The 24,649-nt window shown below is 40.2% G+C and overlaps 2 protein-coding genes across 18 annotated transcripts in view; both read left to right on the top strand.

The window, feature by feature from the left end:
- Positions 1-6,063, top strand: part of CXXC1 (CXXC finger protein 1) — a 29,199-nt gene extending 23,136 nt beyond the window's left edge. For 2 of the 3 annotated variants that reach the window (XM_032210228.1, XM_032210229.1), the window contains 5 exons: positions 757-806; positions 3,129-3,225; positions 4,359-4,511; positions 4,789-4,939; positions 5,492-6,063. In XM_032210228.1, coding sequence (XP_032066119.1) covers positions 757-806; positions 3,129-3,225; positions 4,359-4,511; positions 4,789-4,935 — 447 coding nt within the window. In that variant the 3' untranslated portion in view covers positions 4,936-4,939; positions 5,492-6,063. Of the gene's footprint in view, positions 1-718; positions 807-3,128; positions 3,226-4,358; positions 4,512-4,788; positions 4,940-5,491 lie in introns of those variants that run through there. The other variant, XM_032210230.1, reaches the window with a different exon arrangement.
- A 4,247-nt stretch (positions 6,064-10,310) lies between these two features.
- MBD1 (methyl-CpG binding domain protein 1) overlaps positions 10,311-24,649 on the top strand; it is a 72,968-nt gene continuing 58,629 nt past the window's right edge. For 3 of the 15 annotated variants that reach the window (XM_032211867.1, XM_032211866.1, XM_032211864.1), the window contains exon 1: positions 10,313-10,536. The gene's annotated coding sequence lies outside the window, so the exon portion shown is untranslated. Of the gene's footprint in view, positions 10,537-10,629; positions 10,882-24,649 lie in introns of those variants that run through there. The other 12 variants (XM_032211868.1, XM_032211872.1, XM_032211869.1 and 9 more) reach the window with 9 other exon arrangements.

A 24,649-nucleotide genomic window follows, 5' to 3' on the forward strand; every position in this document is an offset into this window, starting at 1 on the left:
AGCCAGATTTACTTTAACAACCATGTTACTAACTTAACCACTGCAGTGACTCACTTAACAATTGTGGCAAGAAAGGTCGCAAAAGGGGCAAAATTCCCTTCAATGACTCACTTAGCAACAGAAATTTGGGGGCTCATTGTGGTGATAAGTCGAGGACTACCTGCATACTGTAATCCGCTTGTCCCTTAGTCTTCCTATCACCTTCCTTCCTCCCTGAAACTGCTGCTGATCATGAAGCCTGTATAATTCCTTTTCCCTCTTGCCTCCTTCATTAGTCTTCTCAATACTTTCCTTCCCATCCCTGAGTTGCCCTTGACGGCTCATTGCACTGTACTCCACAGGTCTGCTCACCTCCAATCTTTTCCCTTCCACCCCTGCTGCTATTATGTTGCCAGTGCCTCATATGGAACACAGGTAACCCTCACTTAATGGCAGCTTTACTTGTACTTCCATTCCCCGCTATCCTGTCAGAGCTGAAGAAGCTTCTTGGATGAGAAGTGAAATGTCTTCAAAGAAAAAAACAACAAGGAGGTCTAATTGCCTCCTGAAAAAGCACCCCTGGATTTACCTGTCCTTCTACTTTTGAAATTAACAAAGTCTTGCAAAACTTTGCATGAGATAAGCAGTTCTCTGAGCTTTCATGTTAGGCACTAACACTCATACTATTGATTAATGTTTCCTTACATAATGATGACAGTGATATTTCTCTTCCATCCAGACTTTACAACTGTGCTTTACTGTTTCTTCCCTCTGCAGTATGAGAGCCAGACATCTTTTGGGTCTATGTATCCAACACGTATTGAAGGGTAAGAAATCTTGAGTTCATTGCTACCAAACCCTGGCCACCCAGACTCTTTCTATTCATTTGAGATAAAGTATTTTTTTTTCTCTCTACCTGAATTTCCTGATGGTCCTAAAGTTAAGACATCCCCTCCCTAAGAAGAATAGACAGGTGGAGAAAAAAAATACAAATTCCTCTTTTAGGATCATCTTTAGGGATCCTCTTTCTTTCAGATAAACAACTATATTTCTCTTATAGAAATAGACATATAGACATTTCCCCCCTTCTAACGAGTATTTGTATAATGAGAATTGTCATTTTCCCCTTTCCTTATATTCATCCAATTATATTTCCTCTCCTCCCCAGGGCAGTATACCCTTATTGCATTGCCATTCTTTTTTTTTAAATTATTATTATTTTTGTTGTTTCTTCTGGAAATATGATGGGGACTGTGTATATATTTGTGTGTGAAATTGTTTATAAGTGTCTTCTCTGTTACACAACCACTTTGAGGGGAACAGCAAGTTTAAAAAAAAAATCTTTATAAAATTCCTAGGCTCATGTTCACTTGTGTGAACGTTCTCCAAACTTCCCATTTTAGGAAAGGTTATTGAAAAGGTGATGATGACCCAGTTAGAAGAAATGGACTGTCTCAGATTGCTGCTAGTGAGGATTCAGAAGGAATGGATGGAAACCACATTCTTTGCCCTTGATGAAGGACTTTTGTTAGACCTTTTGGGCTACCGTAGAATCTTGCTGGACTGCCTCCAAACACTGGGGGGAATCACAGGCACTGAGCTCCAGTGATTCTGCTCTTGCTTGTGTGGGTGATTTAAGTCTGTAATCAAAGGTATGGCCAGCACTGCAATCCAGAGTATCTCGAGGTTCAGTGCTATTTGCTCTATTAATTAAAGCTTCTATGATGCCATAGGAGAAGTCATCTGACAGTTTGGTGTGAGCAGATGACATCCAGTTGTACATTGTTACCCCAAGTCAGATTAGGGATTCTGTTGAAAGCATGCCTGGAGGTTGTCAGGATCTGGATAAGGAAAAATAAGCTTAGACTGAATTATTGCAAAACCTAGTTGCTTTTTGTCCAGCATTTGTGAACTCCAGCCCTGCTACTTTCTTTTGAATGAGATGACAATGTCTTGAAGGCAGTTGTTTGTGATTTGGAGGTCCTCCTGGATTTGTGGCTACAGCTTAAACTGCAGATACAAGCTTTGTGAATGTGTTTGTGTTGCTTGCCCTATCTTGGCTGGTGTGCCAGTAATGATCCTCCTAGACTAGGATACTTCAACCACAATAATACACACTTTGATCTTTGCTCAGTGGGATTATTGTAACACACTCTTCTTGGGACTATCTTTGAATATGATCCAGAACCTCATTCAAAATATTACGATTAGACTGTTGATGAGATAATCCTATCGCATTTAGATGAACTCCACTACAGTTGTTGCAATAATTACAAGAAGGTGTCTGGGACCAATTCACAGAACAGATCTATGAAACCCCGGAGGGCATAATATCATCTTACATGAAGCTTTGCCTTGCCAAGGTTAATCTGACTGTGCAGTAAAAATATTATGATGTGAGGGAGACATAGACCAAGGGACAGGCATTTAATGTCTTTTTTCCCCCTTTTGTTCTTAATCTGTAGTTTTACTCTGTCATACTCTGCTCAGGGATGGTAGATGGGGATGAGCTATAAAACTTGTGAACTAAATAAATCAGTAATCAAGTTAGCAAAGGTTATAAAAGAAGCAGGAAGGGTCTCCACCCCACACATATAGACAAAATGAATCCCAGTATGCAGAGTTCAGCCTCAATTTAAAAAGCATGATGGGTCAATAAGGTAAGGAAGCAGATTGCCAATATGCAGCCTTGGAATTTTGGTTGTAAGTTGTGGTTGTAAGTTGAATCACTGTGTGACTGGACTTGATTTTACAACTATTTTTACAATGGTCATTAAGCAACTGACTGTGGTCATTTAAGGGAATCACACAGTTGTAAGTCCAAATGCAGTTTCTCTAATGGGCATTTTTTTTTTGCTGGAAAGCTTTGGAAAATTCCGTTGTGTGACTTGTAAATGAAAGCTGGTTGCCAAGCACCCAAAATGTGATCACATGATCTCGGGGTGGTGCAGCAATCATACTTTTGAGGATGGGTTGTAAATAACTGTTTTTGAGATGATCGTTAAATGATCAGTTGTAAGTTGAAGATTGCCGGATAGGAAGAGTACAAATGGTTGGTACTAAACCTTTGCAGGCTTTTTAGCTCTGGAAAAAAAAATAGTGTTGAGGTATGTAAAATTATGCATGGTTGTTGTTTTTTCTCCTCTCAGCGCTACTCGTCTTTTCTGCGACGTGTACAACCCACAAAGCAAGACATACTGCAAACGCTTGCAAGTCCTGTGCCCAGAGCATTCCCGTGACCCAAAAGTAAGCACAGAGTTGCATTCCTTTTGAGGGGCCAAGGTAGATCTTTGTGGAACTTAGCCATTGGTCAGGATTCAGTAGAAAAGTATGTGAAGGGGACTCCGTGTTTCTGCTAACAGTGCAAGGAAAGTGTAGACTGCTGTATAAAGTACTGATCTGGATTTCATTTCAGAATAAATAATAAGTTTTTACATCTTAGAATTTACGTATTTTATATTTTGTGTGTGTGTGTGTATATGTATACATATGTGTTCTGACCCCCCTCGTCCTACACCAAAGCACACTGAAACAAAGATACTGCAAGGATTTATTAACACACAGACAGGCCCTTGGCAGCAAGCCAGCACAGACAGGCCCTTGGCAGCAAGCCAGCACAGACTAACCTTGGCAGCAATCCAGCCTGCCAAGCTTGCCACGAAAATTCTCCAACTTTAGTGAATACGTTGCCTCCTGCAAAAGGGCATGTGCACAATCATTCCTTTTATAGTGTTGAGAGGAGCCTAATTACCACCAGTGGAGTGCAATTATCTCCTGTAACTGCGCAACTGTTCCTTACGCCTAGTAGCTCTTTGGTGCCGGGCGTCCAGGAACAACTCCCTTGGCTCCTCCCCACTGCTCCAATGCATGACGTCTGGATCATACTCCCTTGTCTCCTCCCCACTGTCCAAGGCTCAGGCACCTCCTGGTGGCCAACCAGCCTCTCTGTGCCCTGCTTAGAGGTCAGAACCCTGTCCAAAGTCCTCCACATCCTCTAGAGCCGACTCATAGGGCCCCTCACTGTCGGAGTCTGGTGGCAGCTCCAATGGCTCCTGCTGGGCCACAACACATATCTATACATATACATACATACACACATACATAAAGATACACATTTGTACCTGTACAACTAAGTTTGATTCAGATTCTGGCAGTATCTGTGGTACCTTTAACTGGGGGCATGGTGAAATAATATTTCCTGACTGTACTGTCCAGAATAAGTTATGTAAATGATCAAATCTGTATCACCAATACTGTGAGAATTGCACCTTATCCTTAGCTGCCTTTGGGGTGTCATAGGATGGGGGGTGGTATTTGGTCAGGGTAGACATAGCTCTTGTTTTCTCCTGCTGAATGTTGACTCTGACTTTTTCTCGTAGGTTTCGGCAGACGAGGTGTGTGGTTGCCCCATGGTAAAAGATGTTTTTGAGCTCACTGGAGATTTCTGCCGGGTGCCCAAACGTAAATGCAATCGACACTACTGCTGGGAGAAGTTGCGCCGGGCTGAGGTGGACTTGGAGCGAGTGCGTGTGGTACGTTCAGGATCTTGTAGGAACACAGAGACTTAATCTTTTGTTAAACATTTTATTTAACAATAACTTTATAAATCGGACTGCTAGCCTCTCTAGTCCATAATATTTCACATGAGCTGGCATCAACTCTTCAGCTTTTCAGCTCCAGATCAACCCGGAGATGTTGAGGAGTGAACAGGGAGCCTTCTCTCTCTATAAGATCGGTTAAAGGAATAGTTTCCCTGGGGTTGACCCAAGATTGTAGATGGTAATCTAGGATGTCTTTATTCACTGGCAGTGGTACAAGCTGGATGAGCTGTTTGAGCAGGAACGAAATGTTCGGATGGCTATGACTAACCGGGCTGGGTTGCTTGCCCTCATGTTGCATCAGACAATCCAACATGATCCACTGACCACAGACTTGCGCACAACTACAGATCGTTGAGCTGGTGAGTTAATTGGCTTGGTATTTAACTCTGGGCTTTTGATTGGAAAAGATTGAATGTGTGCATCCAAGTTCTTAAGGAATTACTGAGTCTAGGCAAAGAAAGTCTAGGCTCTAGGGCATGTCTGGATGCCTTCTTGAAATGGGGAGAAGGGGCCATATGTGTATATTTATTCTACAATTCCTTGTGCTGCAGGGAAATATACCGTATGTAATATCTATTTTAGGGATAGTGTGTATTATACCTGATCTGATCAGCTGTTGTCATAAATCTGAGCCCCAAGAACTGATTATGCCAACTTCTTATGGCACTGAAAATGGAATTAAGAAAAGAAGCTATGGGGAACATCAGCTGTAATTCCTGGCTCAGCTAAGATAGTGAGCTCACACATTATGGCAACCCTTAGTGTGCCTTGTCTGTTTTTTTTTGGTTCATACGTGTGCAGCAGATTATTGGTTGTTTAACAAACAATAGTTAAAACTGTGGCTTATGCAAAACATAAATCCAAAATCTAAACTGTATTTCTTACCTCAATATTCATATATTTTTTTGCAGGTGTTTTCTTGATTGCTGATGTGGCCTTCATGATTCAGTGCCAACTAAACCCGGATATTTTTAAATTATTTTTCTTAAGCTCTTTTTTCATTAAAACTGTCTGGTCTTAGCTCCCCCTCCCCCATCACTCCTGTAGAATCTAGTTTTCCTTGATCCTAATCTCTGTGTCAGTATTATAGCCTTGCTGTGAACAGTCCTTTTTTAATTATTTTTTTACATTATTACAGTTCTAAGGTAGAAGTCTGACAGTAGGGTCTTGGAGAAAGGAATGTAGTGATGGGTCTTCCTTGTTTTTTAACTCTGTGCTTCCCCACCTGGACAATAAACATTTGTCTCTCACTGGCTTGGAATGGTCCCTGCCATTGGAGCAAGATTTGCAGCAAAGATCTTTATAGATAATAGGTTCCCATTGCCCTTCTGTGTAGCTTCTGTTGAGAACCTGGAAGTAGCGATCAGAGGCTGTTAAATCAGAGCAAAGGAGGGCAATCTAGCACAGATGTACTAGCCTATTGTGTGTACTGCTACCTGGAAGTGAAAAATTAAAACTAATAAAATACCCAGAAATACTATTATTTTTTTGAATTTTTAAAATTTTAATTGAACAAAAACACAAAAAAAGAATCATCCTTCATTACATCTTGTAGAAAGCATGTCAATTGGTTACAGATAACTTTCATGCATTTCTTCCACAGTCATTACTTATAGTTCATATTAGATTATACACTTTAAGTCAAAAATCTTTGTATATCTTACTATCAATGTACCACAATTCTCATTTGACTACGATTATTTGAACATGCTTTTACCTCAAATCATTCATACTTAAAGACACAACCACATAATGGCATTCATTAGCTATTTCAAAAAATCCTCCAATAACTTGCACCTTTATAGCATCTTTTAAGTAAAAGTCAATTAATAAATTTTCTCCCCCCCCCACTTTTTTTTCCAACTCACTGACTAAAATTTATATCCAAGTTACTTTAGCCAATACCATAGCATGTATATATTGTTAAACAATGTCCATTAACATTTCCTTGTTATTATAATTGGCCAAAAATCATTTACTATTTATGCCCCATCTCCTCTCATCAGCCCCCCACCAAAAAATCTTACACCTTTATAACAAGATCTAAATGAAAATTTGTTAATAAAATGTATAGATCTTTTTTCCAAGTCACAATTTACAATTTATATCCAAATTTCTTTTACTAAATTGTCAGTACATGTATATATCATTACGCTGTATCCATTATCATTTCATTATTATTATTTATGGTTAATTGTTAGCAAGTAAAAATTTAATAACAATCTAAAACAATCTAGGAGTTACAAAATTCCTACTTATTAATCACCAATAATAAAAAACTACTTTTTTTATTACCAACTTTCATTGTCAACCTGTATCTTTCCAGTAACAAAAAACAGTCTTATCTCTCCTGCCAATTGTGGAGTCAGTCTTCATTTTATCTCCTTTATAAGGTTTTTATAGGCTTCTCTCTCTTTGTTGCTTGAAGGGTCTCTCAGATAATCTCCTTGCCCACTAGTTGCTATTAAAGTTAACTTGTCTTTGTCAATCTTGCTTCTGAAAAAAATTCTCTTCTTATGTCAATCATCATTAATATTTTTTTCTCTTCTGTGTCCTGGAATCTGGGGTAGAGCTCCAATTCGTCGAATTCCCTTTTCCACATTCCCTTTCCATTTTCACCCACATTTTGCTCCATTAATAAATTCATCTATTGCCTTATCTTCTATATCTTCATTCTCCCCTTTAATTTTGGGGGCTCCAACCCCATCATCTTTTGCTGTGAGGAAGACTAGTCTTTCCAGCTTCTTCTCAGTTCTCCCATATCCTTCCAATAGATTTTGAATTCCAGCCAAGATATTTTGGAATTATAAGGTTTCCTCATCTAAGTTTTGACCCATGTTTCCAAAACAGAAGAGAGAAAGAAAAAGAACTAATAATGACTGCCAGTCTAGTCTTCCAGGCCTCTCTTACTTTTATTTGAAATTGACTTAAACACAAGTTCTTTTATGCTCTTCAAAGAGGAAGGATTCTGTTCCCCCCCCACTTTCTTTCTTTCCCTGCCAAACTAATTCTCGGAGGCACCTGTGAAAACATTTTGTGCCCTTGGTTTTTTATCAGTTGCAAACCCTTCAGCTGCAAAGTTAGTGAAGTCAAATAAAGAAAAAGATACGTTGTTTCAAAAAACTCCCAACTGGTAGTTAGTTTTCACCTTCTGTAGGAAACAAAGTTCATTAGATTGCTTTTAGTGTGATTTAATAACAAGTAGTAGGAAGAATTGTTAAAATAAAAACGGAGATTTTAATCCAGAAGTCAAAAAATAAAGCAACAAGAAGCAGAAGAAAAAAATCAATCCGTTCACTTTAAGAGGAGAGATGAAGAACGTTACGAGCATTTCAATCCACAAAAAATAGTTACAATGACAAAGGGAAAAAAAACTTTCCACAGCGATCTCATTAGGATTATTTTCGCCGCTCAGTTCTTTTGTTTAAGGATCTAATTTGGCTTTAAAGAAACATTTCTTTGGGCAGTCTTTAGCAAAATAGAAAAAATACCTCACCAGATGGACTTACTTTCTCTTTTCACTTCCTTCCTTCCGGAGCGTCCCGATTTCATCAGCCAGGGGCTGCCTGTTTACCACGGGTCTATCAGGGATTTTGCGATATCCCTGAGACCAGCAAGGCTTTGTCTTCCAGCGGCAAAAGTGTCAACGGCGGTCTCAGAATATTGAGACCGCACGTTGTAACATCGCAACGTGGCTCCTCCTTCCGCCCCCAGAAATAGAATGGCAATGTACACCCTACAGTAGTTATTGGCTATGTTGAAATGTATAAAAACATGGAACTGTCGTTGAAACACATTCAGTACATCAAATAAACTAGAATAACTGTGGAGATCTAAAAGTAGCGGCCAGCTTCTTGGAATGCAGGCAGTAATCAGAACTAGGAAGTGACAACTAACCAACACATTAAATTATAACTTTATGTTTCCTTGTGCAAACTATATAAAAAACTTGATGTAAATGTGATCTAGGGCTTCACTTTTGCCTTTTGCAAAACACCTTTTGCTTCTGTGCAGAAATACAGTCCTCAACATGACAACTGATCCCAAAATTTCTGTTGCTAAGTGAGACATTTGTCAAGTGAGTTTTGCCTTGTATCTTTCCTTGCCAAAGTTGTTAAGTGAATCACTGCAGTTGATAAGTTAGTAACCCAGTTATTCAGTGAACCTGGCTTCTCATTACTTGTGAGAAGGTCGTAAAAGGTGATCACATGACATTGGAACACAGCAAAGGTCATAAATATGAACCAGTTGCCAAGCATCTGAATTTTGATCACATGATCATGGAGAGGCTGCAAAGATTGTAACTGAAAAAATACATATTTCACTGCTGTTGAAACTCGTCAGTAAAAGACATGTTGTAAATTGAGGGCTACTGGTATTTGGATTCCACTTTCCTCCACTCTGCTTGATTAATTGGCCCATTGTACCAGGTAAACAAAGTCAGGTTTGGCACCTGGCCAACACACGTACACCCAGACCAAGGACATTCTGGCATTAGTACTCCTTTTGCATGGTCTAGGGCAAGGGTGGGTTACGGCAGTCGCTATTGCTGGTTTGCTTGTGAATGCGCTGTGCGCTTGATATGCAGAACCGAAAAATAAGATGGCAGCGCCTATGGCACCACCCGGAGAACTGGTTCCACGGCATGGCAGACCTGGGTTGCTGCTGGTTCCAGTGACCCAGGCCGCCAAACCACTACCGGTTCGGCTGAACTGGTCCGAACCGGTAGGAACCCGCCACTGGTCTAGGGGTTCCTACATGAAGACGCGCCCAGGCATGATCTGGCATATGAAATGGACTTTCCCATTCCAAGAAGTGCTGCATGCATCGGTATAACGCCACTTTTTGTGGGGATAACGCGGTGATGATCAGTAAGGACGTTTCCTGGATGCACAACTTCCATTCTGGTGTGGGGCAAAGGCTAGAGATTCCAGGAAGAACAATTGCTGATCAGGGATTTGGTGTATAGGTAGTCCTCGAGTTACGACCACGATTGAACCCAACCTTTGTTGTTAAGCGAGACATTTGTTAAGTGAGTTTTATCTCATTTTACAACATTCCTTGCCACAGTTGTTAAATGAATCACTGCAGTTGGTAAGCAAATATCCTGGTTGTTCAGTGAATCTGGCTTCCGCATTGACTTTGCTTATCAGAAGATTGCAATAGGGGATCACATGAGCCTGGGACCCAGCAACTCAAGTATGAGCCCGAGGTGGCTTGCTAATTTTTTTACTACTGGTTGGAGAGCACTCCCATGCGGGCAGGAGTACACATGGGCAGTGCCCAGGTGGGTGGAGCCTCCCGCTGCCGCTACCAGTTCGCCTGATTCCACCCAACCGGCAGCAACCCACCTCTGGTATGAACTGGTTATCTGAATTTTGATCACATGGCCATGGGGGATGGCTTCAAAGGTCATAAGTCTAAAAAACGACTATCCGTCACTTTTTTCAGTGCCGTTGCAACTTCGAACGGTCACTAAATGAACTGTTTTTAAGTCGAGAACCACCTATACATGCGCCCGGAAAAGGGGCGCATGTTATAGGCAAGGCGTCCCTGACGTGCGCGCTCCCGCTCCACGTTGTCTTTTGAATCGCGCGCCGGTTCAACGGCGAAGAGGACGCCACGCTTCGTTAACGTGCCACGCAAGCAGGCAGCGCTTCTCGGCGTTCAGTTCTTCCAGCACCGCTCCATCCTCTCCCTCATCACGTGCCACGGAAGGCCGTTCCGGCTCTCCCAACCCCTGCCGCAGCCTTTGAAGTCGTTTCCGCTTCCGGGTCTTCTGCAGACTGTTGTTTCTGTTGGCGGGGAGGGGGGGCTGCGAGTGGTTCACTTTCCTCCTTGTCCGTTTGGCGAGGCAGAAAAGGTTCGGCGGTGGGTCGCGAGCGACGGAGCTCCTTGAGCGGAGCTCGCCTGGATCCCTTCCGTCCCGAGGGCAAAAGCCGAGAGGAAGAGGTCGGTGAGTGAAGCTGCCGTTGGGCCTTTAAGATGCGGGCGGGCTCTGGCAAGAAAGCGGGGCAGAGGCGGGGCTCCAGATGGCTCCGGATAGAGATGCGTCTGTTACGCACCTGAAAACATTATGCGCCCGGTTGCCTCGGGATGCCGCTGACAGCATCCCTATCGAGAGTACTAACTGACAGAAAGCCACTCATCAAAGCCCTCATAGCTGGTCTGCTCGAGATAGAGCCCCGAATATTGCCCTGATGGCTCTGCTGGGTACCAAGAGCTGCCCACATCCGAGAGGTCGAGAAAGGTGGCCAACGTGCGTGTTGGGAATCGGTCCCATGCCGATCTTTTTATACAGGTAGTCCTCGGTTTTTCAACAGTCGCTTATAGTGACTGCTTGAAGTTAAAACGGCACTGAAAAAAGGGTCTTACGACCGCACACACTTAACGACTGTGGCAGCCTTCCCCTTGGTCACCTGATTAGATGCTTTCAAGTTACCTGAAAAAAGTGACTTATGACCATTGTTCACACAACTGTGGCAGACTTCCCCATGGTCACCTGGCTGGATGCTTTGAAGTTATATTGAAAAAAGTGACTTATGACCATTTTTACACTTATGACCATGGCAGACTTTCCCATGGTCACCTGGCTGGATGCTTTGAAGTTACATTGAAAAAAGTGACTTATGACCATTTTTTACACTTATGACCATGGCAGACTTCCCCATGGTCACCTGATTGGATGCTTTGAAGTTACGCTAAAAAAGTGACATGACTATGGCAGACTTCCCCATGGTCACCTGATTGGATGCTTGCCACCCAATTCAAATTTACGGTTGCAATGTCGTCCCAGGGTCACCTGACCCCCCTTTTGCCATCTTCCGACAAGCCAAGTCAATGGGGAAATCAGATTCACTTAATAACCGTGTTACTAATTTAACAACTGCACTTAACATAATGTGGCAAGAAAAGTTGTAGAATGAGGCAAAACTCAACAGATTTCGCACTTAGCAACTTAAATGTTGGGCTCAATTGCAGTTGTACGTTGAGGACTACCTGTCTCATGCTGTTTCATCTGCGAGCTGTTAACAATTGTTATTAGCACAGGTCTAATCCCTCAGATATGAGTTAACTGCCTTCAAAAGTAGCACTCTGTTGTCTTAAAAATGTTTTTGCACATCAGGTTCATCTTGAAAACTCTTTCTGGAACCTTATACTTTTTATGTAAAATCACTATGAAATAAAGATCATATCCTGAATCGCTATATTCTCGGAGCTATAATTTTGCACTGTGGCAATAGCAAAATTATTCAGAAGTAATGCATGGGATGGGTGATTATTTTTTTAAGTGGAATACTATGCTCCTGAAATTACAGTGAAATCATAGATGCAGTCAGTTTTCATGGAAACACATGCTATAGGTTTGCCACCACGGGACTAAGATAAAGGATTGTAAGCAGTAGGATCATGAATCTCCTGCCAAATTAATGGAATGCCTCACCCTGGTTTTTGAGCAACATTTGGGTGTTTAGTGATCCCTGTTCCAATGCCCGGGAAGGTATGGTTTCTTTCTTTGTCAATGGATTATGCCCCAAAATTTCTAAGGCCATCTGGACCAATGTGATAGAATGGAAAGCCAAATTTGTGTCTGAAATCATGGACATTGCAAATCATTATTCCTCTTCCTTCAAACAAAAAGGGAGGAAAAATAAACTAAACTTATGGCTTTGCAACGCCATGCCCTTGAAAATTCACCACTCTTGTCCCAAACCTAGGGTAATACCCCCAACTTACCCTACTTCCTTTGATGCTCAGAATAGGACTTTTCATTGTTTTAATTGCGGTCAGGAGGGTCATATTAGGAATACTTGTCGCTACCCGCCTCTTGGATATCAACCCTACCCTGTTCCTCGCCGTAGGAATTGTCCCTTTCTTCCTCACCCTTCACAGCAAGCTGATTCTTTTCCCAACTGTTAGTATTGCCCGGTGCCTAGCAACTTCATTTACTCTTTAGTATGCCCCCTTATCCCCCTTACCCTTCTGATCCTGAACTTGTTATTCATATTGATGGCCACCCCGTTAAAGTTTTAGTTGATACAGGAGCTGCCCATACTACCCTGTGAGCCATTGATTTCCCTCATATCAGGCCTTCCTAATAGGTTATTAACACTGTTGGTGTTTTCAGTGTCCCTGTCCCCCATCTTGTTTCTGTCTCAATCACTGTCTCTTTAGGTCCTCTTTCCCGAGAACATGCCTTTCTCCTCAGTCCCTATTCCTCTGTTAACCTATTGGGTTGTGAATCTCTTTGCAAATTGGTCTATTTACTGTCAACCTGATGATTTTTACCTGGACATTCCCTCTTGTAATGAATTTTTTATGTTGAGATTCCTTCATTCCACCCTGCACATCTTGCTCCTGATTCCCCCCCCCCCTATCTTCTGTCACCCCTCCTCTTGACTCTTCCCTTGACCAGGTGCGCCAGGACCTTGTTGCTAAGGTTCCCGAAACCAGGTCTACTCATCCTGATGATGTCGGTCGAATTCGTTCAGCTTTACCTGCCCGAGTTCAACTGGACCCCACAAAACCCCTGCCCCATGTTCCACAGTGCTTCTTATTGAAAGAAGCAGTGGAAGGGATTCGCCCTGTTATTGAGTCCCTCCTTCAATAAGGGTTTCTTATGCCTACTAGGAGTCTCTGCAATACCCCTATTCTTCCTGTCCAAAAAAAAGTCCTCTTGTAAATGGAACTTTGTGCAGGATCTTTGCCATATCAACAGGATTTTTTCCCCTCCTATCCCACCATCCCTAACCCTGCCACTATATTGTCCTCCATCCTCTCTGATGGCAAAATCTCAAAAGTCATGTGCTTGGATGGCTAATCTGTGTAATGTAATGTTAGATAATGGTTTGGGGCCAATTGGTCTCAAGCCGTCCCTTTTGACTGCTTGTCCGATTGGTCCTCATTGCAATGTGTTCATGATGCAAGTGCTTTATGTTTGCTATACTCTAAATTTCAATAAACGTCTGGATCCGAAAGTGAGATGCTTTTTGGTGTGTTGTCTGTTCAATTTCTACTGGGTGCAGTTTTGTTGCTAATGATTTGGATTTTCCTCTGACATCAGTAAACAAATGGTTGTAAGTCAAATATTATCAGTAATAGCTTTGATGGAAGGAACGGTTTATATCAATTTGTGGTTGCCCTTTAAAGTCCAGGATTTGGGAGATATGGACAAAAACCTGAAACAAGCTAATTTTGAAAAAGAAGTTATTTTTAATTATATAAGTTTCCAAGGAAGAGCTGCGTGAAAAAAAATCCTATTGGCTGATCTAACTCTCTTAGTCAGCGCTGTGATTCTTAATCTTTGGAATATGGAAGTTTAGTTGTTTACATTTACTATATTCTTACGAAAGGTAGCTGTTGGGATAGAAGGTTTCTTGGTTTGGTGCCTGAAAAACGAGTTAGAATTGGATGCAGGAACAGAGCAGAACAGATAACACAGGGTGGGGTGGGGGTTACTGTATAACAAATCAGCCTTTTGTTAGATTCTGAACTACTGTATCATTTAATACAAAACTGGCAACACTGCAGATCTTAGTTGCTCTGAATTTATAAACAAAGTCTGCCACCCATGGTTAACAGTGTGCCCATAGACATTTCAGCCATCAGCTCCACCTACTTTACTTTGTATTTAAAAATGTTTTAAAACTTCTAATTTTAAAAAGCTTTAAATAAGAGGCAGATATGCTGCTAAACAAAGCAGTAAGCTCCCAAATTTTATTTTAATTTAATTTTTTAAAATTGTCAATAATATTCTGGAATCCAGCATAGTGCTTCATTTTTCTTTAAAAAACATACCTGCACTTCAGTCTTTGCCTATGAATGTGCCTGTTGCCTACACAAAGGTAAGCCGTGGGATGTTGCGAAGCAGAGGGCAAGCTCGTTTATCTGACTTCTGATCAACTGGTATTTTGTATTTTGTGACTGGCCATCTCATTGCAACAATAAGTTTGTGAATGGTCATTCTCCCTCAAAACAGCTACTTTCTCCACATGCTTTCAAAGATAAAACATGCCTCTGGCATATAAAAGTTAAGGACCCTGCTGTAACCCAGGTTTCTTGAATGAGAATTGTTTGTTGCTGTTAATTCTGTGTCTTTTTGATGGCTTTATTTATAACCATTTGTTTAGTGACCATTCAATGTTAAGTGAAACAATACTGAAAAAATGACGTGACCATTTCCCACACTTATGGCAGTTATAGCATCCCCATGGTCACATGATCAAAATTAGGATGCTCGGCAACTGGTTCATATTTATGGCAGTTGCTGTGTTCTGGGAGTCATGTAAATCACTTTTTGTGACCTTCTGACAAGCAAGGTCAGTGGGAAAGCCATATTCATTTAACAACTTTGTTGTTAAGGTAACTGTATTAATTCACTTAACCATGGCAAGAAAAATAATAAAAACGGGGCAAAACCTAGCAATGGAATTTTTTGGTTCAATTGTAGTCATAAGTCAAGTACTTCCTGTAGTTTACCTCGGCTGATCTCTGAAGCTAAACAAGATCATATCTAGTTAGTTCTTAGATAATGGGGGTAGTATGGCTGTTCAAGTTCTGTTGGCTATACTGGAAAACCCGAAGAACATTCTGGATGGGAATGGTGACAAAATACATCCGTAATGGCATAGCTGCAGTTGTCAGAACTCAACTCCAGTTCGAAAGTGTCTTAACTGGTACATATCCAAAAGTATGAAAATGTGTTTCCTTGTAAAAGTGACAGTTTTACTTGTCTTTCTGTTTTATGAGCATTTTATACCTTTTAAATATTATTCAAAGACAGCTCAGCTGTAATTTTGTGATCTCATGGCAGATTTTTTTTCCACTTCTCTGCTCCATACATTTTACAGGCTGTCTTTGGAAAAAAGTAGACTGCAGAAATAAAAAAAATAATTTCCAGTGCTTTCTATAAATCTGCATGAGAACTTCCTGCTCCAGATCCTTATGTACTAATTCAGAAAATATTAAAGGCTTAAGTGTTTTATTCACATGCTTAATGTTTGTAATCTGTTTTCAGTGGATAGCCTGTATTTTCTTTTTTTGTACAAATGTCTATCAAACTTATTTTATATATTATATTACACCACTTATTGTGATTTCTTCTATATATAGTTTGGTTTGACACACTTTTTATATTACTGTTAAAACAAAGGAAAATTATGGGGAATTTGAGAGAGTGTCTTTGAAATCAGTGAGCAGGAAAAGAAAGAATTGAATTGCCCTGCTTTCCCATTACTCAGAGCATATTAAAAGTAATAATCTAACTTACTTGTATATATTATACTGTAGTAACACATGGGCCCTGTCTAACAAAATGAAATTCAATGGTGAGAAAAATAAGGTTCTACATTTAAGCAAGAAAAACCAAATGCATAGGTATAGGGTAGATGGCATCTGGCTTAATAATAGTAAGTGCAAGAAGGATCTTGTGGACACTTAAATATGAGCCACCAGTGTACTGCAGCTGCCCCAAAAAGCCAACAGTAGTAGTCCTTGGTTGCATTAACAGGGATAGGATTACACAAACTCCGCTAGAGAGAAGTTCCCTGAATATGGGCTCCAGCATTAGTCTGAAAGCTTGGAAGACTAAAACGTTTGGTCCCGGTGACTAAACCACATTGGATAGCATCAAGATCACATGGAAGTGTTAGTAATGCTTTATAATGCCTTGGTAGGACCACACTTGGAATATTGCATCCCTGTTTGTTTGCCATGATATAAAAAAGATGTTGATATTCTAGAATCAGAGAAGAGCAACAAAACTGATTAGGGGACTGGAGGCAAAAACACAAAGAACGGTTGCCGGAATTGGGTATGTGTAAGGACTTGCCTCTCCTCTCTCCTCAAGAAAGCAGAACTCTTGAAACAAGTAACATTCCAAAAGGAAATTTTTATTGGGAGATAGGGATAGCAAGAAGAGTAAGGCAGGATCTGAAATTCCTGCTTAGAACCGTTAGATTAAACTTTGCAGAAACCCCTCCCCTATGTCCAGTCCGAGGTGAGCCAATTCACAGGTACTAAATTGTTGTGAGAACTCGAGCTGAGAAGGTGATAAAAATTGTTCTCAGGCGCCACTTCGTCTGTTCCTTTGGAGCAGAGACAGAACAGATGGCCTCAGGCCTATACCTCCCCCTACCTTTTCCAAATAGTGGCGAAGTGACAGAAAGACCAGAAACAGTAAAAGGTTGTAAAGAGGCATCCTGGCCCTCTCCACCAGAATGGCAGTGTCCCAATAGGGATCTTTGGGGACCTGACAGTATGTATAGTTTAATGAAAAGAAGGACAGGGATGACATGATAGCAGTGTTCCAATATCTAAGGAGCTGCCACAAGGAAGAGGGGACAAAATGTTTTCTAAAGCACCTGAAGGCATGACAAGAAGTAATGGATGGAAACTAATCAAGGAGAGAAGCAACTTAGAACTAAGAGATTGGACAACCATTTGTCTGAAATGGTATAGACTTCCTTCTTCAATAAAGGGTTGCACTAGAACAGGGGTGTCAAACTTGTGGCCCGTGGGCTGGATGGTACCAGATGGTTTATACAAAATAACCTCTGATGTAACATATCCTGAAACGATTCTATCCCAAATATCTAGTCAAGTTAAAGCTTTTAGTAAAAATACTATCCTGGTTCAAATTAAATGAAACCATTGTTGGATTCACTAAATCTTGTACCACAAACATAATTTGTAAATTATAATCCAAAGGTATACTATACAACCGTCATGACTAGATTTGTATATCATCACTAGCTTATAGTGCAAAGCAGGTAATTGGATAATATGCCCTATAATATGTGACATCTGAGAGGCATTTCTAATCAATGATTATGCAATGTGCAATAGCAGAGTTGGAAGGGACCTTGGAGGTCTTCTAGTCCAACCCCCTGCCTAGGCAGGAAACCCTATACCGTTTCAGACAGACGGCTATCCAACATCTTCTTAAAGACTTCCAGTGTTGGGGCATTCACAACTTCTGGAGGCAAGCTGTTCCACTGATTAATTGTTCTAACTGTCAGGAAATTTGTCCTCAGTTCTAAGTTGCTTCTCTCCTTGATTAGTTTCCACCCATTGCTTCTTGTTCTACCCTCAGGTGCCTTGGAAAATAGTTTGCTCCCTCTTCTTTGTGCCCAATGTTCAAATTTGTCAAGATCCTTCTGTATCTTTAGCCTATCTTCTGGAGTGTTGGCTATTCCTGCCAGCTTGGTGTCATCTGCAAATTTGATGAGTTCCCCATTTATTCCCTCATCTAAATCATTGATGAAGATGTTGAAGAGTACTGTGCCAAAACAGAGTCTTGGGGTACTCCACTGCATACTTCCCTCCATGAAGATGCAGTTCCATTGAGGACTACACGTTGAGTGCGGTTGGTCAGCCAGTTACAAATCCATCTGGTGGTGATGCTGTCTAACCCACATTCTTCTACTTTATCTAGTAGTAGGTTATGGTCTACCTTATCAAATGCTTTACCGAAGTCCAAGTAAACTATATTGACTGGCATTCCTCTGGTCCACTAATTTTGTCACGTTATTAAAGAATGCAATAAGATTAGTCTGGCATGATCTGTTTTTGACAAACCCATGTTGGCTTTTGGCTATTTGTTTGCTTCTAGATGTTCGCTAATTCGTTGCTTGATTATCTTTTCCAGAATCTTTCCTGGTATTGAGGTCAGACTGATAGGTCTGTAGTTTCCTGGATCTGTTTCCCCCCCTTTTTTGAAGATGGGAACTACATCAACTCTTTTACAGTCCTCTGGTAGTTCCTCGGTACTCCAGAATCTCTGAAAGATATAGTTCAGTGGTTCTGAGATCTCGTCTGCCAGTTCCTTCAGAACCCTGGGGTGTAATCCATCTGGTCCTGGTGATTTGAACTCTGGCTTTGCGCTTCTGATGGGCCGCTCATGCTTTTGGCCGAATGAGAAGAAAAACACCGGACAAATGCTTTCTCGGGATGAGGGCTTCGAATATCCTTCGGAGGCCTCTTTTATTAGGTGCAAACAAAGAGAAGGTGTATACAATTACAGCAAGAGACACGTGATTAACTAAGTCCAATAATAATGTTGCAGCGTAGCAAAAACCTCATCTCTAGGCAGGGAAAAAGGTGGGGTGAAGGGTGGGGGGGGGAGGTGAGGAATACACGCACGGCCCCCATTCCTGTGTCCGTTTCAGGTACTTGCTAATTGATATATGCCAGATGCCAGCGCAGCCCGTCCTGGACCCTTCACACATAGGCTGGTACGGCACTGCACGTTAATTAAAAGGAATGTTTATACATGTTGCTAAAAGGAATGTGGCAGCATCTCCTGGTATGATGCTTTCTCCATCCTTGTGTGTATGTGTGTGTTTCAGGCAGCCAACACTGCCCTGCACGCAGACCCAGGTGATGGATTCCAACAGTCTAGGGTAGACAGGTGCTCACCATTTTTTCCCCTATTTCAACTTGTGTTTCTAATCTGATTTTTGTGGTGCTGTTTTTGATAGGTTGGACTGTTTTATCCCTTTGTGTAAAGACAGATGCAAAACATGAGTTAAATAGTTCTGCTTTCTCCCTGTTGCTTGTCACCTTCTTGCCACTTTCTCCCAGCAATGGACCAATTGTTTCCTTCACTTTTTTCTTATTTTTAACATGTTGGAAGAAGCTTTTTTTGTTATTTTTTACATTTGTGGCAAGCCTTTCTTTCATTGTGAGTCTTAGCTTTCCTCACTTCATCTTTACAGGCTCGGGCTATTTGACGATATTCTGCCTTAATTATGTCCCCACTTTCCACTTTCTATACTTATCTTTTTTGTCTTTCCATTTGTCAGAGAGTTTTTTATGTAGCCATGCTGGTTTCTTTTGGGAGCTGTTACTTTTCTTCTTCATTGGTATTGTGCTAGACTGGGGTTTGTTAATCTCATTTTTCAAAATTTTCCAAGCTTCTTGAGTCATGTTTATGGTACTATTTGTTTTTACATCTATTATGTAAGAAGCTGCCTATTAGTTGTGTAATGGCTGTGTAAGTGGCTTATGAGCTAGAGACTGGAATTCTCAGAGCTACTCATGCCACTGCTATACAGGGATTTGAATCTGGATAGTTTTTCCAATTAAAAGCTTAACTTCAATAGTGCAATCAAAGCAGAGTGGTTATTCATAATAACTCATAATGAATTCTAAGGAAATTAATATATTAAATCTTATTTCATTCTGTTTTATGAAGTTTAAAATTGGCATCTAGCATTTCATCATTCTGAAAAAGCTGAAAGAAGTGATAACGTGTCCATGGCTCATTTGCTAAACCTGCTCTTCAGGGGTGATTGCTTGCCTGAAATACAAGATAAGGCATTTCCGGTTTGGTTTCCTTCACTTTCAATTTTTGCCTAAAATAATAATGTTGGGTCACATAACTATTTTTCCCCTATCTTTTTTTGTAATTTGTTTTTCATGTTTTCACAGAATATGTGTGTATGCTGATAGTATCTTCTTGGATTGTAGAGAGTAAAAAAATGAAACCACACATTATTCAGTTCTTATTTTTGTTGATGTTTCAATGCTCTTAAGAGAGTCCTTGAAGCACAATGCATCTTATTCAAACAGGCAAGTTCCTTGATTTGATTTTTACAGCAAGTATAATCAGCTTAAAATTGGGAAGATTGTGAGTTTTTCAAACTACTTGGGTTTTGGAAGGTTATGTGGTAAAGGGACATAGGTTGAGAAGGCAAAACATTGTTATTTCCATTACTACTATAAAGAGGGTATGGGAAGCAGGGCTTCTGGATTTTTTTCTTATCTGTAAAAATAGTTTTCTAGGTCACATGACCAGGAAAAAAAATAGCAGTGTGTGGGTTTAAAATAGAGAAGTAAGTAACATGCTAAACCATTCCCAACTGCCTATGCCTTTGGGATGCATTGGTTTCCCCCCCCCCCCCCGGGTTTGGATTTTTTTCCCCACAGCCACTAGCTGAATTTTGTGATTTTTAAAAACTCTTTCAGTGCTCCCTCCCAACACCACATTTGCTTTGTTTTGTTTTTGGAGTTGTGCTGAACAGAAAGAGACCGATTGAAAGAATCCCAAGCCATTCTACATAATTTCTTTCCAAATTTCTGTTGGATTGGAAAGAATATGAGTTATATTTCTGTATTGATTGTACAATGTATGTTCCTAATGCTATGTTTAATATTAACTAGGTGGTGGCTGAAGGGTAGTGGCCCTTTGACTTTTTATGATTAACACCCATGGTAATGTCATCCAAGCTGGTTGTTTGCGTTTCTTACTGAGGCATAAACTTATCATGCAGTGCACTGTGCTAAAATATGGATGGCTATAGTGTTATATGGGGGCAGCTTGTGTAGATTATTTATCTTGTACTATACAAGATGAGAAGGGCTGAACTCAGAAGCATTTGCTTTTCAATCAGGGCAGCTCTGGTATAGAGCAGACCCCACTTTAAAACAGATTGGCCGCCATATTATTTGCTTTTTGTAAGTTTAAAAAATGGAATTGTTTTAAAGAACTGAAAGATGAAATGTCACTGTTAATTTATTATTATTGTTGTTGTTATTATTACTTTGTGATTTTTCTCCTCCTCCTCCTCCTCCTCCTCCTCCTCCTACTCATTATTATTATTATACAATTGTATCACAGCGGCCAGTTGTTTCGCCGGATTTGGCATTGGTTACTAGTCGGGCCCCACCCAGGGGCCTAGGATGTCGTAACGTATTTTCGTAATATGCGTGCAGATCCAAGTAGTGCGGCTTTTTGCATTTGACTGATGGTGATTTTGTCAATTTTTAACTGTTTTAAATGTAATTCCAGTGCTTTTGGAATAGCACCCAGTGTGCCAATTACCACTGGAATTATCACTGCTGGTTTGTGCCATAGTCGTTGAATTTCGATTTTTAAGTCCTGGTATCTTGCGATTTTTTCATGTTCCTTCTCGACGACCCTGCTATCACCTGGTATTGCGATGTCTATGATTGTGACCTTATTTTTCTCAACCAGTGTGATGTCTGGTGTATTATGCGCCAGTATTTTGTCGGTTTGTATACGGAAATCCCACAAGATCTTGACCATCTGATTTTCAGTGACTTTTTCAGGCTGATGTTCCCACCAGTTTGTTGCTGTTTTAATATTATAATTTTTGCACAAATTCCAATGGATCATTTGTGCTACTGAATTGTGCCGCAATGTATAATCAGTCTCCACGATTTTTTTACAGCAGCTGAGTATGTGATCAACAGTTTCATCAGCTTCTTTGCAAAGTCTGCATTTGGCATCATCAGAGGATTTTTCGATTTTGGCCTTAATGGCATTTGTGCGGATAGCTTGTTCTTGCGCAGCCAGGATTAGTGACTCTGTTTCTTTCTTTAATGTACCTGTTGTTAACCATAACCAAGTTTGTTCACTGTCCACTTTATCTTTTATTTTTTCCAGAAATTGGCCATGCAGTGCTTTGTTCTGCCAACTCTCCATTCTTGATTTTATCACATCTTTTCTGTATTCTTGTTTCGTCTGTTGGGCCTTCAGTAGATTTTTGTTCTTTACTTCGATTAATAGATGTTCTTGACTTTCTTTTAAATAATCAGACAGTGCATGTTTTTCTTCTTCAACTGTTTGCTTCACTTGTAATAATCCTCTGCCACCTGATTTTCGGGGCAGATATAGTCTCAGTATCACCACATGGATGTAAACTGTAGTGCATTGTCATTAGTTTCCTGGTTTTTCGGTCCAAAAGGACCAAATCAGCTTGTGTCCAGTTAACTATACCAGCTGTGTATCTTATAACTGGTATTGCCCAGGTATTTATGGCCTTGATTGTATTTCCACCATTCAATTTAGATTTTAAAATTTTCCTAACTCTGTTGGTGTACTCTCGCCTGACAATAGTTTTTACTTCTCCATGCTTGATGTTATCCAACTGCAGAATGCCTAAGTATTTGTAGGCTTCATTTTCTTTGCATTTAATTAATTGGCCATTGGGCATTTCAATTCCCTCACATGCAGTGATTTTGCCCCTTTTTATGGATACAGTGGCGCATTTTTCCATGCCAAACTGCATTGAAATATCGGTGCTGAATACTCGGACTGTGTTTGTCAATGATTGGATTTCTATTTCTGACTTTCCATAGAGTTTCAAATCATCCATATATAGTAAATGCGAATTTTTTTCAGCTTCTTTGGCTGTTTGGTATGTATATATATATGATTTTTTTATTTAAATCAGATTTTTTAAATTTTTATCAAATTTATTTTAATAAAATGTCTTTAGAGTAAAAATGTATCTAAAGATAACTTTCTATTTAAGATACATTAATAGTTTATTCAGCACGAAAGGGAGCTTAGTTATATAGCATGAGGCTGTATATTCTGCAATATTGGGACTATTAGTGAGTCAACAGTGGGTCAGATGAGGAGCCGCTGATGGACAGGTAATAGTTACTTTAAAAATTATGATTTAAATCAAGGTGATTTAAATGAAGCCTTTTTACTAGTGATTTAAATTGTGATTTAAATCAAGTTGATTTAAATCAAATCCATCCTGGTATTCATAATATCTGTATTCTTCCTCTCCTGTTCAAATAAGTCTGTCAAATTAGGCTAGAATCTTCTAGCCACTATCGCCTGACAGGAATGTTTTATGGCCATTGAATAATAATCCTGTTGTTTTCTACTAGGTCTGTATGCTGCTGTCAGAGCTGCATTCAGATTATTGTAGTTAGGGGTGTAAAACCTGCAGCCCATGAGCCGGATGTGTCACACCCAGTTTAGCAAAGGGGAAAAAGTTGAGATATGTCACATGATGCCCGTAACACCGCGAGTTTGGCAACCCCGTTGTAGTTAATCTCTTTGTCAAGTCCAATCATCAGTCAAGAATTTTCATGGAGAAATGATCACAAATTAGTTTTTATCATTATGGAAGCAACCCTAAAACCTTTGGAACAGTATTTGGTGGAACTCAAGAGTGAGCACAGTATAAAACAAGGGATGCCAGTGATTAGGAATAACTCTCAATAATACATTACATATTGAAATTTAGTTCCTTTTAAGTGAGACTGCAGATTATCTGATCTATTGATTGTGGTAGGACTGAGAAGAGATGAGAAATCTGTTTCCTTTTTCATTTATTTGGAAAATGCTGCTTGAACCTATTCACTGGGTGACTTCTCTATAAAGTAACAATTAACAGAAATATTTAGGATTCAAAGGGACTCCTCCTTCGACCTAGGTTTTCCCAAGCTTTCTTCTTTCACTTCTGTCAACTTGAATCCATAAAGATTTGAAATGAAATGCTAGGTAAGCTTACTTGACCGTTGTGTGTTTTATGAGCAAAAATATACTTGAGTCCTCTTGGAATGGCAAACAGTGTGATAAATAGATTCTGACAGCTTATTCAATGCGCAGCGTTGTCCTTTTAATGAACAATACGATTGATTGTTTGCATTGTATTGCATCTTTCTGATACAGTTGTTACACATATTCCTTATGATTAATATATTGAGACATTTAAACTTTCATTAAAGATCTGCCTCACTCTTGTCTTTAAATTTAGAGGCCTTTTTTTTTTAGTTTGGTGACTTCTTTCATCTGGTCTTAATAGATAGGCAATCACATGCATAGAGATGAGATAAGGAATAAATTCCTAGAATGGCATCTTCCAAGAAAAAGGTCACAAAGCCTAGCAAGAAAAAGGAAGATTCCAAGAAAAGTCATGTTAAATGTTAGATGTGGTGGGAGCTGGAGATAACCAAGACCTAGAATCAACAAGACCAGTGTTATGGTAAATCTGCAATTGTAAATCATTTGAACAATAACAGGAACACCAAGGAGGAGAAATACAAAAGGTAGCAGATATGGTTACAGGTTGGATCTGAACTTGTGAGGGAAAGCTAGATCAAGACTTCAGGGAACAGTCTAGAAAAAGGCGGTGTTTGGTGAAAACATTTATTCAGTTTTTTACATACAATTGCGTCTTCCAGACTCGGGATGCTCTGATGAATGTTATGTAGTATATTCTACCAGAAGGGTCAACCCCCTACAACAAAGTGGTATCCACAGAAGAACAAAAACTTCTTCAACTAGTTTAGTTTAGGTT

Source organism: Thamnophis elegans, chromosome 2, assembly GCF_009769535.1.
Source record: "Thamnophis elegans isolate rThaEle1 chromosome 2, rThaEle1.pri, whole genome shotgun sequence".
Lineage (NCBI taxonomy): Eukaryota > Metazoa > Chordata > Lepidosauria > Squamata > Colubridae > Thamnophis > Thamnophis elegans.